This window comes from Amblyomma maculatum, chromosome 8 (genome assembly GCF_055883805.1).
Source record: "Amblyomma maculatum isolate TAMU_Amacu chromosome 8, ASM5588380v1, whole genome shotgun sequence".
Taxonomy (NCBI): Eukaryota; Metazoa; Arthropoda; class Arachnida; order Ixodida; family Ixodidae; genus Amblyomma; species Amblyomma maculatum.
Window position 1 is genome coordinate 104,940,239 of NC_139351.1, and position 16,160 is coordinate 104,956,398.

The 16,160-nt window shown below is 51.1% G+C and overlaps 1 protein-coding gene across 1 annotated transcript; it reads left to right on the forward strand.

Annotated features, from left to right (window-relative positions):
* Positions 1–7,636: 7,636 nt before the first annotated feature.
* LOC146182097 (uncharacterized) lies at positions 7,637–10,195 on the forward strand. The gene is made up of 3 exons (XM_084575895.1): positions 7,637–8,590; positions 8,702–9,612; positions 9,742–10,195. The coding sequence occupies exons 1-3, from the start codon at positions 7,637–7,639 to the stop codon at positions 10,193–10,195; spliced, it is 2,319 nt and encodes a 772-aa protein (XP_084432021.1).
* Positions 10,196–16,160: the final 5,965 nt, after the last annotated feature.

The window sequence follows — 16,160 nt, forward strand, 5'->3', positions numbered from 1 at the left end:
GATAGGATGAATTTAGATTGATGGTGGGAGGCAGCCAGGGCGATTGCTACCTCCTCCGCGTGGGTTGCGCTAGGGGCCTTAAAAGTGAGGCCATCCACCTGTCTTTCCTCGTGAACGACTGCAACCGTGTACCATCCTCCCCTGGAATGGTGCGGGCCCGCAACATCTACATAGAAAACATTGTGTTTAGAGGCATAATGGCGGTGCAGGGCATTTGCCCTCGCCTGAGACCGTCCATTGTGGTCTCTGTCCATTTTGGTAGGAAGGGGTCGAACACGGAGGGCGTCTCTCTATAGCTCTGGCACTCGTACCCTTTCGTCATTGTGATGTTTGTGTTGTATATGTAGCCGGTCCAAAAGGCGACGACCAGACATGGTCTGGGCAAGACGCGTGTATTGATTAGTGAGGTGCGCCTCGCGTAGCTCCCGATAGGTGTTCACCACCCCCAATGCAAGGAGCCTCGCATTGGAGGTAGAGATCGGGAGTTCGAGCGCCCTCTTGATCATCTTGCTGAGAGTGACCTCCAGGATGCCTTCATCATGCTTGCGCAAGTGCAGGTATGGAGTTGAATAAAGAATTCGACTCGTCACAAAAGCATGGGCGAGTCGCATCGCATCCCTGCTTCTGAGGCCCCCACGCTTGTTGGAGACGCGGCGGTCCATGCGGCCCACTTTGTCGCCAACCTTGCGAAGCTTGACTAGTGTTGTGTCAGCGCGACGATTTTGCTGAATAAAGAATCGGAGGACTATAATCTATGTGGCTTTGCGTATGGGTCCACTAGCCAGAGAGAGAAGTATTTGTGTCTTGCATCTCGGCGAGGAGCTTAGATGCACGAATTCTGATTTTTGAGGAGAGCGCTGGAGACCACAGTACGTAGCATAGCGATTCACTATGCCCGCCGCTGTTTGAAGGCAGTCCTCCAGTTCACCAATGTTGCCCTCTGTAGCCCAAATGGTGATGTCGTCGGCATATAGCGCATGCTGTATACCTTGAACCTCACCTAGTTGGGCAGGGAGATGAAGTATTGCCAAATTAAAGAGTAGTGGGGACAGCACTGCGCCTTGTGGCGTGCCCTACGTACCCATAGTATAAGGACCGTGCTCCTTGTCCTGAATGCGGATAAAGGCTTCACGGTCCGTTAAGAACTGTTCTACGTAATTAAACGTGTTGTGTCCGCATTTTCTATGCTTTCCTTGGTCTGAAGTGGCTGCTGTCTGTTTTCATAAATGTCTCATAACGAAACCTCTCATTTTCCCCACATTCGGTTGCTGATTAGCTTAACGAGGGCTACGAGTCTGACGGTCTTGAAGTAAGGTAGCGTAGGAGCATTATCACCAGAATCACCGGCTTCCACCCTCCCCGATAGACCGCGTTCCAATACCCGGCGCTCGCGGTATCACAGGATGTTCCACGTCCGCTGCTATGGAGGAAGATGGCGCTGGTGAACACTCTCAAGGATAGGTTATGTATAACATAGATACCAAAGAAAGTGGAGCACCGGACTGGTATACTGAAAGATCTTGTGTTCGGATCACAGCTACAGCATGTGGGTGTTTCTTTTCTTCTACTTTCTAATCGTTTATCTCCGCGATTATATGATTACTTCACGTTTATCAATAAACAGATCAACTACGCTTTCTTTTTCGTAAATGTCATTGGGCTCCTTTTTTTACATGAATCCCAAGAAAGTATACTGAAGGAAGAAGAGCACGTAACGTTAGTGGCACAGCCAACAGGATTTGTTAACCACAATTTTCATGTGCTAGCCCGTTAGATCATGCAACATTCATTCATTCATTCATTCATTCATTCATTCATTCATTCATTCATTCATTCATTCATTCATTCATTCATTCATTCATTCGTTCATATCTTTTCAGAAAAAAAATCTGGACGGCCGCCTGGGCTGAAAGCTAATCAAACAGCTTGATGATGAAGCACTGGTGGTCATTAAAGGCACTGTTGCGAAGGGGGCAGAAAATACATATAATGATTTACAGCAGTATAGATCATATATTCAAGAAATTGATAGCATGGACACGATAAAAAATGTGGTTTATAGTGGGAGGCAAATGTGGGAGGCAAAAGTAAAAGTCAGCACACGTCATATAAATCACAGTAAGGCACGAACCGAATATTGAATAGACAGAGTAATACCGCACTTTAAATAGTCGTGAATGATGAAAGCAAAGCAATAGGAAGACAAACACAAACGTCATGGTTTGTAATTGCACAACGTACTGATGCAATTGCTTTGGAGTTAGGTTGTTTGTATCTTTGTATAGATGTTAAGCATTATGTGCTAATAATTCGCGTTTGTATTTTGTGCCGAAATGTGGGATTTTCCAGACATCTGTACATCTCGTGTGCATAATAGAAATACGTTGTGTTAAAGATGACAGAAATTATTGGATCTCTGTAGAGGGAAAATATTGATAGGTTCAAGTTATCATACTCTTGAGATATTTAAGGAATAGAATGCATACTTTGTTGAGGTCACTGGTTCTATATTTGTAATGTAGCGGATTATATTTTCCTGTGAAACAAGAAATCTGCTTAGATTACTCCGCGTTGTGATGCACCAAACTAAATATTAGTTTAAATATGAATTGAACAAGGCGTGATACACCCGAAGTTTAGCTTTTACTAGCTTGGAGCTATATTACATGTTGAAGGCTATGGCGTGTCTAAAAAGCGTGCCAAGTGTAACTTGATTCAAGTTGATTGCGTTTTTACTGAGGTATACCTATTGAGGATACGTTTTCCGCTTGTGCTGCGCTGGCGTTGCCATACCGACGTAACACGAAGAAGAAACGAGCAGCAAATAGGAGTGGAAATCGTTCGACGTCCCACAGATTTGTGGCTTTCTCTGGAGTCCAGTGATTTGCATGAATAGGACAGCGCAAGGCACGCGGCGAACAATTGGTCCCTGGTGCAAGTGTAGTGCTATCATCATAAATGATAAATTGTACTGATGTGTCTATGTTTACAATGTAATTTATGTGCGTGTTAAATAGCAGCGACCCTAAAATGCTACCTTGCGGGACGCCATGTGTCCGTGCCCGTTTATCCTGTGGTTGAGATACGATTCAAGCAGGGATGAAAAATTTACACGAATACCGTAAGGATATTGCTGTGATGAAGGCGATTATGGGCTTTCTGACATTCTACTCGGGAGCGCATCTTTACCACGCGCAAGTAACTGGGGACTTCAAGAGGCGACCGCCAGTGACGGTGTACCAACGTCAGAAAGTGTAATGTCATGTTCAAGTGGGTAGTGAAGACGTTTGTTGTTATATTTGGAGGTTTGACGCGGAGCCTTAAGGGCCTCGGCCTTACAATACTGGGAGAAGAGCAGGGTCGCCTCCCAGTCCTCCCGGGAAGGGTTAGGGATGGGGGGAAGGGATGGGTTTCGTTGGCAGGCCCATACTATGTGGTAGATGTCAGCCACATCCCCACAGTACTGGCTCTGGCCTGTGAATTGGGAGTCAAAGTGTTCAAGTACTGCCGGGCACAGCATTGTGTTAGTGAAGAGGCGCAGGAGCAGCCTCTCGTTCGCTTTTCCTAACCCTTTGCAAAGGTTAGGGTATTTGCGATGCGAGTTTTGCTAAAAAATTACAATATCTTTGAATGTGTAGGCCGCATTGGAATCGATGTCCTCAGCCGATTCGAGTCCCGAGGAAACTGCCCGGAGAGAAAGCGCGCGGGCGGCTGCGTCAGCTGCCTCGTTCCCGTAAGACCCTGGTGGCTAGGAGCCCAGACGAGATATCGGAACGCGGGGTCCGTGTCCCGACTGCAATTTTGATATATTCTATAGGCTAAGGGGGTGGTCCACCCTTGGGCGACGTTCCGACAAGCCCCTCATGAGTCGGTAATGATCTATTTAGAAGTGTGGTCTGAGGCGGCGAGTGCAATGGCTACCTCTTCAGCGTGTGTTATAGATTTGGCCTTGAATGTAAGGCCATCGACTGTGTTCCCGTTGCGAACGACAGCGGCCGTGTACCAGCCCCCCAGATGGGTGCCCGAGGCATCCACGTAGAACACACCTGATTTGTTGCCATAATGGCGGGCCAAGGCTTTCGCGCGCGCCAGGCGCCGGCCATTATGGTCTTCTCGTGACATGTTGGCAGGGAGAGGCCGCACTCTGAGGGCGCGTTTCCAGAGTTCTGGGATGCGGAGCCTCTCCTCTGTGAACTGTTTATGTTGAATGTTCAGCCGGACAAGAAGGCGGCGACCCGACACTGTCTGTGTGAGGCGGGTATATTGGTTCATCAAATGTGCTTCCCGAAGCTCCCTGAAAGTGTTCACCAGCCCTAGGGCCATGAGCCGACTGTTAGAGGGGGAGATTGGGAGGTCGAGGGCACGTTTATTGATTTTTCGGAGGATCACCTCGAGGGTATCCTCCTCGTGCTTCCGAAAGTGGAGGTAAGGAGTCGAATACGGGATTCTACTGGTCACGAAGGCGTTTGCCAGACGCAAGGCATCCTTACTTCGCAACCCCCCGCGTTTGTTAGACACCCGGCGGATCATACGGCCCACCTGGTCCCCCACCTGGCGGAGCTTGGTTATAGTGTTGTTTCAGGGCGTCTTTGGTGATGGATGAAGAGACCGAGTACTCTGATCTCTTTTGATTCATGAATGGGACCGCTCGCAAGCGAGAGCGAGATTTGTGTACTGCATCTCAGAGAGGGGCAGAGATGCACAAACTGTGATTTCTGGGGGGAACATTGACCACAGCGCCGTGAGCGAGCTTGACTCGGACACCAGGAACGAAAGGTGTGTGCTGTGACAAGTACAACCTATGTCAGCATGCATGGATGGGAGAGAGACGGAGAGATGTCAGGTTTTGCGCGCATGTATAAGACAGGTGAACTGGTAATGATCCATTGTTTGCAACATATCTAATACGGAAGAAGATGCAGAAATACGGACGCTGCGGCCGTTCTGCGCCCGTTCTGCGCCCGCTTTGTGTCTAAATATATCGATTAGTTCCGTGTTTTCGTCCTGCATAGTTGTAAAGAATGTTCCTGTAACAGACCGCGCGGCCGCAACGAACCGTCTATATCGAGTTTGAGCCTGAGAGAGTAAGTCGACAGAACAGAAAAAGAAGGTTGAGAGATAAAAGCATATGTGGGGGATCAGCGGCTAAAAGCAGAGTTAGAGGCTCTGTAGATCGGAGAAAAAACCGCAAACGTTATAAACAGAGCATGAAGTTGAAAAAGGCAGCTCGAGTCAGGCATCGAATACTAAGCGATCACTTCAAAGCGCGCAAAATTTGACTTCAAGTACGCAGACCGAATTTGCGAGATTCTGTAGCGGAGTCCAGACACGGTCATTCGTTGGGCTAGTTGTAAAATATAATTACGTTATATGACGGCTCGGTGATTCTATAGTGGTTCACGGCCTGAAAAGCTTTTCGCTGCACAATCTTGTAGCAGAAAATAAGTAACCGACTACAATTACAATTACTTATCCGTATTGTAACTGACTACAGTGGCCAATTACAGCTCCTAAGAAGTAACTAAGTACAGCAAAGTAATGGATTACTATCTCCTGACTTTCCTTGCAACTTTTGTTTTCGCCATAACGCCTATTTATGCTGTAGCATGGCTTGCTTGGTACTTTGTTATACGTTGTGCATTTTCAAGAGCATCGAGTTGTACTATACTCGCGTTTGCTTGCGTAGAGGTAGCAGCTACACTGAACATACGCGCTGGAGGAAAAGAACTCGCGCACCACTGCAGTTCGCAATTACAACCACGAACTGGCGCGCAGGGCGTTCATATATATACGTTATAGTTGGTAGTAATTCATTTCGGGGTGAAAAAAAGCACGATGAGCGCTGACTCGCGCAACTACAATTTTGTTCAGAAAGCAAAATGTATTTATAGATAACATCACAAGGCCTATTAGCTCCCACGAACATGCGGAAAGTAAAACCGCAGAAGGCCACATCACCAGAGGTCAATGAATAAAAATTCCCACAAATTGCTGCGAGCGGCAGGACAGCCTGATAAATTCGTAATGGCAGATAGAATGCGCTTACAGGTACGCATGTTAGAGGAGACAGGTTTTCCCATAGTAGTAACTACAGTAACTTGCGAAAAGCTTTTTCGAGCAGTACTTGAAGACTTCAAAACTACAAGTCTGAAAAGTAAACATAATAAACAAATTGCGGTAAAAAGGTTGCAGGAGGGTGTTCCTTGTTGCTTAGTCCCTTTGCGCTGTTTTCCACCCAAAAATGAAACGTATGCTCAGAACGAATAAGCACGTTTTTTTTTTTTTTTTTTTTTTTTTGCTAAACCTCGAGCAGCTCACAGTTTCATTGCTACAGAGTGCTGCTATTTGTCTGTCTTTCAGCATGGGCGTCGTGATAGAAGACGCTCAACAGTGCGCACGTTGCTGTCCACGTGACCCTTGTAGCCAAGCCTCACATATAGATAAGTTGCCCATTGACAGGCGTGTGTAAATGAGGGCTTTTGGGCAAGATAAGTGGCTCTATCTGCGTAATCATTTAAGGAGCTCCTGCTATTTATGAAATAAAGTAAATGCTATTTAAAAAGGGGAATTAAACTACCGAAACTCGACCTATAAAGCGATTGGCCGACGTATCGTAGCCCCAGGGACAACAAGGAAAAAGTACGCACCGCAAAAGAAGTCATGTGAAAGGGACGCGCGGTCAGTCATTGACATGCACGCTTTCACTTTCACGCGCTTTGCGGTCTTTCGCCGCCGCAACTGTTTTTTTTTGCTTGTTTGTTTGTTTTTTTCTTTAGCGTTGAAAATGTAAACACTTCGTCTCCGCCAAATCCAGACTGGAACCAGCCGGTTCGATAAAAGACCTGACATACATCCGCAAGCGCGCAGTCAGTTGATTTGTTTTAGTGCGCGATGTAGCAGAGCTAGACAAGGAAGGCGCCTCTTCTTCATTTGCATCCGGCCGCTTCGGCTACACGAAGGCTTCAAGGCCGTCTGAACGACCGCAGGCATATATAATCGTCCATTAGTTCGGCGGACGAAGCGGTCGTTGGCTTAAAGGGGTGTAGAAGGAGAGAGGATAAGAACCGTTTTCTTCGTCCACGCTGCGCGCAGCCGACGGTCAACGGATATGGGGAAGGAAGAGGCTTCGAAACCCGCTATCGGAAGGCACGTTTCGGTGTATACCTAGAGCCAGTGATGGTTGCTCCGAGGGCGGCGCTGTTCTATATTTAAGTGGGGGAAAGGGCGGGCCAGAGCACGCACTTTTTCTCCCGCGGGAAGCAGCGCTGGCAGCACCATCTCGCCGAAGACCCCGCTTAGGGCGACTTGGCTCTTGACCTACACACCGCTGCTCATGATGCAGTTGGCGCATTAAAGGGCGCACGCTCACGGTGTCGCGTCCGCTCAACGGACTGACTGAGAGAAAAAAGAAAAACATATGCACTCGAGAAGCCTTCTACGGTCTCCATGTATACGGATGGACGCTTACGGTGTCGACGCCGCCCTCCCCCGTCGTTCATTCCGTCGCCGATAAAACCACCCGGAGAGCGCGCGCATACTGCGGGAAAGCCCACAGCGCCGCCGGCAGGTCGCCGCATGACGCCGAGGCGGGGAATCCGCGGGCCCGAAGACGCGCGGGCCGCCCGCGATTTCACGCATGGGAGACCAGCGCGCCCTGGAAGATGTGCGCTCCGGAAGCAGAGCAGGCATTCGCCGTGACCCGCTTCGCGCTCCACTTCCTCGTCGCGGTCGTCGGCTGGCCCGCCGCCATCTGGGTCAAGAGCGGGCCAGCGTCCGCGGCAGCGCGGCAGCCGCCACTAGCATGACGGTCCCGCCGACGGCTGCCGCCGCTCCTCAGCCGCTGTTGCCGCTGCTGTTGCTGCTGCTGCTGGCGCTGGGCGCCGGCGGCGACGCGCAGCGCGGCAGCCCACTGCTGCTGCCCGACGTCAAGTTCAGCTGCCAAGGTCGAGCGACCGGCTACTACGCCGATGTTGAGCTCCACTGCAGCGTGTTCCACTACTGCGGCCCGGAAGCAGACCGCTACTCTTTCGTGTGCCCACCAAAATCCACCTTCAACCAGCGGCTGCTCATGTGCGACTACGAGCCTGGCGCCGCGGAGCTATGTCCGCACTCGGAGAGCTTCTACAACATTACCACCACCACCACAACCACCAGCCCGACTCCGCGGGTCCGTAAGCCAGTGACGAGACCACCGACGACCACGACGACTACTACGGAGACCCCTACGACCGTGGCGCCCACGACGGTGGCAGTGTTCGGCAAGCCGCGCGTCACCAGCCCCGCAGTGAGCAACGAGGATGAATGGCTGGACGATGATGATGCGGGAGGCGGCAGTCACAGGAACGAGACCACCGCAATCAACGAAACGCGCTGGTCACAGCCGGTGCAGCCGGTCCAGCACGACGATGGGGGCTGGACACCTTCGGAGCCATTCGACCGCCAGGCCCTGTTTGAGACCTTGCGTGAAAGCGCGGTTACCTATGAGGAGCCTCGCTCCTCCGGGGACTCGGGGGCCAACTCGTTCGTTGTGTATGACCCCAGCGAGTTGGGGCGTCCCTTCTACTACCAACCAGACCAGGTTGGCTACGAGATGTCCGATGAACCACCGCGACCAAGCTACGAGCCGTCCGCGGAGCCACCGCGGCCAATCTACGGGCAGTCCATGGACCCACCACGGCCAAGGTACGAGCAGTCCATGGACCCACCGCGTCCACCTTGGCAGCCCATGGCCGAAGTTCTGCTTGGTCGGCCCGACGGTAGCTACCACAAGACGCCTTCTGGATACTTCGAGTTCCGCCACAGGGCGTCGCGCAGGCGGGCACGCTCGACACGCGTTAAGCGCCAGCTGCTACTTTCGCGCTTCTTCAAACGGCAGCCGCTTCGCCCGCCGCCCCCCAGAGAAGAAGAGTGGCTGCCAAGCGTCCACTTCCCGCTCAAAAGCTTCTTCCCCGTCATGCAGGAGCCGCCGGCGTGGCCGCCGTTCCGTCTACCCCCTTCTAAGGAAGCCGCCCCACCTCCACCGCCGCCACCCTTCCGAGGTCCTCCTCCTCGTCCTTCTAGACCCATGCACGTCTTCGGCGGAGGGCGGCCACATATTCCGCCACATCCTGAGAACTTCATGCCACCGTTCAATCCAGAAATGCGGCCCTGGACTCAGCTTGGCGTCTCCTACCTTCCAGAGACTATGTTTGTGCCAGAACATGTGATGCACAACTCGCGTCCTCCACCGCCTCCTCCGACGTCGCCTCCATTGGCCGAGTCACCGCCAATGCGGCCGCCAATGACTTACCCGCCCATGCGTCCGCCAATGACACATTCACCGGCAACGCACTCGTCTATGACACGCCCGCCAGTGACACGCCCGCCAGTGACACGCCCGCCAGTGACGCGCCCACCAGTGACGCGCCCACCGCCAAGGAAGAAGCCCAGTCGGCGAAGGCGACCTACACCGGTCCGTCCACCCCCTACTAGCCCACCGTTAAAGGACAACCGCACTTTTAGCTGGTACGGCGGATGGACTACAATACCTCCCAAGGCAACTCCACCGAAACCACAGAGACCCACGCAATTTAAATCAACATCATTCTTGCCCACGTCTCCTCCCCGACCCTGGCCTTCGCCTCCAAATCCGTCGCCACCCAGAATACCCATCCAACCTAAGCCTTTGCCGTCCAGAATACCCATGCAGCCTAAGCCGACGCCACCCAGCACGACCACGAAGCCCAAACCAGCGCCATACAGGCCTCTGTCGTTCAAGCCAACGTCTCCTGCTTGGTCCAAGTCGACGCCGACAGCAATGCTTAAACTGAGCGGGACGACGCCCTTCAGCTGGGAGCGCCTGCGGACGACAACTGAGAGGCCGTCTACAACGCATCGCCCCGCGACCGTTGTGCGCGTCTTCAGTAACAAGATCGGTTCTTCAGTCATGGCCACGGCAGGCACACCGAGGACTACGACGACCACGACAACGACCACAACAGCACGACCGAGCACGGTGGCCGACGTCAAGGACAACGTGATTGGTAACGGTCGAGACCGGGGCTTTCCTTTCGAGTTCTTCACGGACATCAACAAACTTTTGGAGCGCAGCACGCCGCAGCCGCAGCCCGTATACAAGCCGCCTACTGCAAGCCGCGAGCCCATCACCGAGGTGGTGACAGCCATCTCTTTCAGCGAGTCTGCGCCGGCGGCGTGACAGGTGTCGGTAGTCTAACAGTGCCTTGGTTTTCCCTGTGGCATGTCCTCGGCGGAATGTGACAGCTGGCGCGGTTGCTTGCGCCACGGTTATCGGCGACCCCGAGTGGTTAACGTGCTCTGAATCGCACTCCGCCAAGAAGAACCATGCACGGCGCAGTGAGGAAGGGCATCACTTTCTGTGCTGGTGTGTAACGTGACAAGCGCGCTGCAGTGAATGCTTCACTGTGTGACTCATTAACAGTATACATAACGGGTACCCGAAATGGCCAACGGCTTCCGCAGCTCCGGCAGCGCGTTGCAAGCCCCCGGGCGCCCGTCCGGCGCCACGCTTTTCGAGTCTTGCCGCCATAGCTGAGCTCGCAGAGGCATTCAGAACGGTGGCCCTTTGAAAGCGAGCAGTACTCGTGCGCGCGGGATCTGGATGTGTGGGTTGTTTAATGATTTATCGGGTCATTGAGTCGTCACACATAAGCATAAAAATAAATAAGGCATTTCAAATTTCGAATCCCTTTACTAAGAAGGGTGTATGAATTGCATAGGGAAGCATGTGTTTACAATTTCTCTTCGCGTGGCCGAAGGCTTAAACATGCTTGAATTGCTGGTCAGTTGTTCATCGCACACTCGAAAATGAAATACCGAGGTGTTTAGAATATACATCTTTAATGGGGCATGAAGCTAGCAGAAAATAGTAGCCTCGCCAACTCTTACTGCGCTTTCCCTCTGAGACGACTCCCGAATGATGACGTATATAAAGTTCTGAGCAGGGGCGCTATATGGGCATTCTGAATTTGAGGCCTCTGCTATTTCCATTTTTGCTCCTTCTAACAACCCCCCCTCACTTCCTGATCCCTGTAATAAAATTTCCTTATAGCTAAAGTGTTACGCCCATTGTAAAAAAAAAACAAAAAAAAAAACACTTGGAATTGTTTTTAACGAGTACATTTACGCTTTTTTTTTTCGAATCGCCTTACCTTGAATACCACGAGAAAAGTTGCTATCTATAAAAGTTTATGCAATGTAAAGAAAACATGCAGAAAAGAAAATGGACATCTCTCTTCGTTGTTCTCTGCTTCGCCTAACGAACTATTTTTTCTTCGCGCAATAGAGCACTAGAATAAAACGTCTCAGGCATCTGAGGATCACAGCGCACAGCAGAATCTGATTTTCAAGATGTATTTTGGAAAGTAAGCCTTGTATCTGAAAGAATCGCTGCGATCAGTGCGACGACACTACTATCAGAACTGTTTGCCGATGTCGGCTTAGTTTTCAGCGGGGTGCTTTTAAATTGTCAACGGGGAACTTGGGACGGGAGGGGACACCTGCGGTAGAAGTCAGGGAGGATGGCTATGCTCGCACGGCTCTGCGAAATGGGCAAGGCGCCAGCACACGAAGGATCGTGTTCTGATCAGCAACCGACAACAATCGCGCCCGTTGCAGCTTCCCACTTATTTAGGCTCGCCATTCGACAACTTCCGCTAAGCCCATGAAAGCAGTGGATTTGTGGCGAAATGTAACAGTATGCAGCCTGCATACTGCGCAAATACAACGAATAATATTGTTACGTGGTGACAAGCGAAAAGGACAGGATGATTTATTGGTTGGCCTAGCGCAAGGGCTCCTCTCGCACTACTGCCGATCTTCTTCGTAACACTTCCCGTGGCCACCGAGCGATCGTCCCGATCGGTTCGCTTGAAGTTGATGGTGATGTGACGGTGAGGATGTTCAAGGAAAGGAAGAAATCGGCGGCGGTGATAGCAACAATCGTGCTCAGTGGTCGTCGATCTACGAATGCCCGTTTCACTCGTCAGCGCTCAATTTTAAAGCGGTGTAGAAACATCTAGATAAAACCAGGAACAGTGACTAGCATAACCGGGAATATTGTAGAAATACAAGCGCGTGGCTAGAATCCTGCGAGGTACACCTGGAATCATCTGCTACAACGAAGGAAATGATAAGGCCGCATGCCGGCGGTTGTCGAAAAAGAACACATAAAGATTTGAAGGACTCGCGGCATTATTCCCCCTTAAAAAGGCATCGATCGCCCCGATGCTTAGAAAGTAAACATATAAAGGTGAAAATATACTAGAAATTAAAATAACTAGGGCCTTTAGAGCGCGTAATAAGGCTAAGGCACACAACATGAACTATTTTTGGTCGCACCCGGCGTTGCTGAGATATGGTCGGGCCGTCGGGTATGACTTCATAATTAAGCTGTCCAATGCGCTGAAGGACTTTGTATGGGTCGAAGTAACGCCGCAAGAGCTTTTCGCTGAGTCTGCGACGGCGTATCGGCGTCCAAACTCAAACTTGATCTCCTGGTTTGTCGTCTTCGGAAGTTGTAGCGTCGGGCGTCGGTGCGTTGCTGGTCTTTGATGCGCATCGGGGCGAGTCGTTGGGCTTCCTCTGCACGCTGCAGGTAGGCGGCGACTTCTATAGGTTATCTTCTGTGACGTGCGACAGCATCGCGTCGAGCTTTGTCGTGGGCACCCTGCCGTACACAAGCATGAACGGGGTCGCTCTGGTTGTCTCCTGGATGGCCGTGTTGTATGCGAAGATCACGTACGGCAGGATGGTGTCCCAGGTCTTCAGTTCGACGTCGACGTACATAGCAATCATGTCCGCAATCGTTAAGGCGCTCCGTTAGTCCATTGGTCTGGGGATGGTACGCTGTTGTACGTCGGTGACTTAATTGTATGACTGTAGGTCAAGATAGCCTGCGTGAGCTCTGCCGTAAATTATGTTCCCCTGTCCGTGATGAAATACTTCAGGGACGCCGTGCCGCGGTAGAATGCGTTCGACGAAGAACTGGGCGACTTTTGCCGCGGTACCATTAGGTAGGCCTTTCGCTTCGGCGTAGCGGGTAAGCTAGTCAGTCCACGATGATCCACTTGTTACCCACAGATGAAGTTGGAAAGGGACCGAGGAGATCCACTCCAATTTGTTTAAAGGGTTTGGTCGGGAGCGGAATGGCGTTCAGTAGCTCAGCTGGTCTGATCGGAGACGTCTTGCGTCGTTGACACTCACAACACGTTTTAATGGACAACGTCGGCAGGTAACCGTGGCCAGTAGTACCTCTCTTGGATCCCGTGCAACGTGCGCACCATTCCGAGGTGCCCTGCTGTCGGTTCATTGTGGAACGCCTGCATAATTTCCTTTCGGAGTTCCTTAGGCGCGACAAGGAGGTCTGTGGTCTTGTTGGGCGCGAAGTTATTCACGAGGACATCGTTGTGCAGCGCGAAGGACGACAACTGACGTCTGAATACAACAGGAAGGAAATCGATCTTTCCTTCTAAGTAGTCCTTCAGGTCCTTACTCAGAGTCCGCTCGCGAGCGCTGCTTTTGAACGAAACTGCTGGCGCTTACCGATCCCAAGAAGGCGTCGTTGTCGTCTTGGGGGGGACAAGCAGTCTGCGCCGGAATGCTCGCGATCAGACTTGTAGACCACTGTAATGTCAAATTCTTGGAGACGCATAAGCTCCATCGAGTAAGGCGGCCAGAGGGGGTCTTTCAAATTGGCAAGCCAACAGAGCGCATGATGATCGCTTACTATCTTGAATGGTCGACCCCATATGTGCGGACGGAACTTTGAAGTGGCCCAGATAATCGCGAGGACTCCTTTTCGGTCGTGGAGTAATTGGCTTCATCTTTTGAGAAGGACCGGCTAGCGTAGGCCATTGCTTTCTCGTGTCCGGCATTCTTCTGAACGAGAACGGCGCCTAGGCCCACACTGCTCGATGTGTATCTCAGTCTCGGCGTTCTCATCAAAGTGGCCTAGGGCAGGAAGCGCCGCACAATTTGTATGCTGCGCTTAAGTTCCTCGAAGGCTTCTGCTTGTGGTGCTTCCCAGTGAAATGGTACGTCAGATTGTGTAAGCTGCGTTAAGGGTTCGGCGAGGCGCGAAAAGTCATTGACAAATCGTCGGTAATATGCGCACAGTCCTAGGGAATCGGCGTACAGCTTTCTTGTCACCGGTCTGTGGAAACTGCGTGATCGCAGCTGTTTTCTGTGGGTCGGGGCGAACTACTTCCTTGCTGACCATAAGACCCAGAAACAACATCTCTTCGTAAACGAAGTGACACAATTCTCTGCTTTTAACGTTAAACTTGACTACTTGATTGCGTCAAGCACTGTTCGAAGCTTTCTAAGATGGTCTTCAAAGTTCGAAGAGAAGACAACAACGTCGCCTAAGTATACCAGACGAATTTGCCATTTTAATCCAGCCAGTATACGGTATCCATTACTCGCTTTAATATTGCTGGTGCCGAGCAGAGGCCGAATGACATTACCTTGAACTCGAAAAGGCCGTCTGGCGTGACGAACGCGGTCTTCTCGTGGTCTCTTTCGTCGACCTCAATTTGCCAGTAACCGCTCTTCAGGTCCACCTTCGAGAAGTACTTGGCGTTAGAGAGCAGGTCAAGTGTGTCGTCGATGCGGGTAAGCGGGTAGACATCCTTCTTTGTTATGCTATTCAAGCGGCGGTAATCAACACAGAAACGAAGTATTCCGTCTTTCTTCGTCACCAGGACGACGGGTGCTGCCCATGAGCTCTGAGATGGCTGGATGACATCGTCACGGAGCATTTCATTAAATTTTTCTCTGATGGCTTGGCGTTCCCGCGGCGATACTCGATAGGGGTTTGACGAAGAGGTGTTCGCCAGTGATAATGCGGTGCTTGGCCAACGGAGTTTGTCGCGCCGTCGAAGCTGACGAAAAGCACTCGATGTAGCTTATAAGAACTTCTCTGCATCAGGGTAATGCTGGGCTGACGTCGAACGTCAGCAGATTTCATCGGGTGAGGGCATCATCAGCGGGCTGGTCGGGTAGGGCGAAGACATCTCGGGTATCTGCTAGCGTGTCGGGGAAAGCGATCGTCACGCCCTTGTTAAGGTGCCTGTATTTTTCGGTGAAGTTGTTTGCAGAGAACATTTGAAGAGGCCGATTCTACTGTCGAGTCCGGGCGTCTACGGTCCTTTCTATCAAGGATGCCTCTAGTTCGAATTCGGCAACTGTTTCGGGTGGTTTTCTCACGAGGCACGCGAAAATGAATTCTTTGACGCCTCACATAAAGAATTCACTTTATTTTCCTCAAACATTTCAGGGTCTGCACGGCAAAATAGGTAGCTGAATTCTTGACTGAAGGAGTGACTGGGCTCTTTCTTTTTCGATTGTACTATATAGTAAAAGCATTCAATAGCTCTGTCTTGAAAGTGGCCAAATCCTTCAAAAGATCCTCGCGATTCTCAAACCACATTCGAGCGGATCGTCGAAGAGCAAAGTACACTTGCCTGAGCTTCGTTTCGTCATAAGGCGTTGTATGTTCACACGCGTTCGAGCAGCTCGAGCCAGACTTCTGCATCCTCCTCCGGTCATCCTTGGAAGCTGGGGCTCACGGGGCTAGACGAAAACGAGATGATGTGCCTATCCGGCTGGTTCCGTCTTCAGCGGCATTGTCACGTTGACAGGGATTCAGCACCTCCACCAGATGAGGAGACTTTATCTTCACAGGAATCAACTCTTTACTGGGCTGACTTCCGCCTGCAAAAGAACTAAGAAATCGGCGGCGGCGATAGCAACAATCGTGCTCAATGGCCGTCGATCTACGAATGCCCGTTTCACTCGTCAGCGCTCAATTTAAAAGCGGCGTAAAAACATCTAGACAAAACCGCGAACAGTGGATAGCATAACCACGAATATTGTAGAAATATAAGCCACGCGGCTGGAATCCTTCGAGGTATACCTCGAATCATCTGCCACAACAAAGAATGATAAGGCCGCGTCTTGCGACAACGAGCATGAACAAACAAATAATACAGAAGTGATCCGCGCTAGATTCACAATGATAAGACCGCCTGCCAGCGACTGTCAAAAAAGAACAAATAAATAATTGAAGGGTTCACGGCAGTATAGCAGGAAATTAAAGGAGAAATAAGGGGCTCATTATGATACAATGAAAGGAGCCAACA

Coding starts and splice junctions, on each gene's coding strand:
- LOC146182097 (XM_084575895.1), top strand. CDS start 7,637: ATGGGAGACCAGCGCGCCCTGGAAGATGTGCGCTCCGGAAGCAGAGCA. Junction 8,591..8,701: donor CAGACCAGGTTGGCTACGAG/ATGTCCGATGAA, acceptor CAGTCCATGGAC/CCACCGCGTCCACCTTGGCA. Junction 9,613..9,741: donor ACGTCTCCTCCCCGACCCTG/GCCTTCGCCTCC, acceptor AGCGCCATACAG/GCCTCTGTCGTTCAAGCCAA.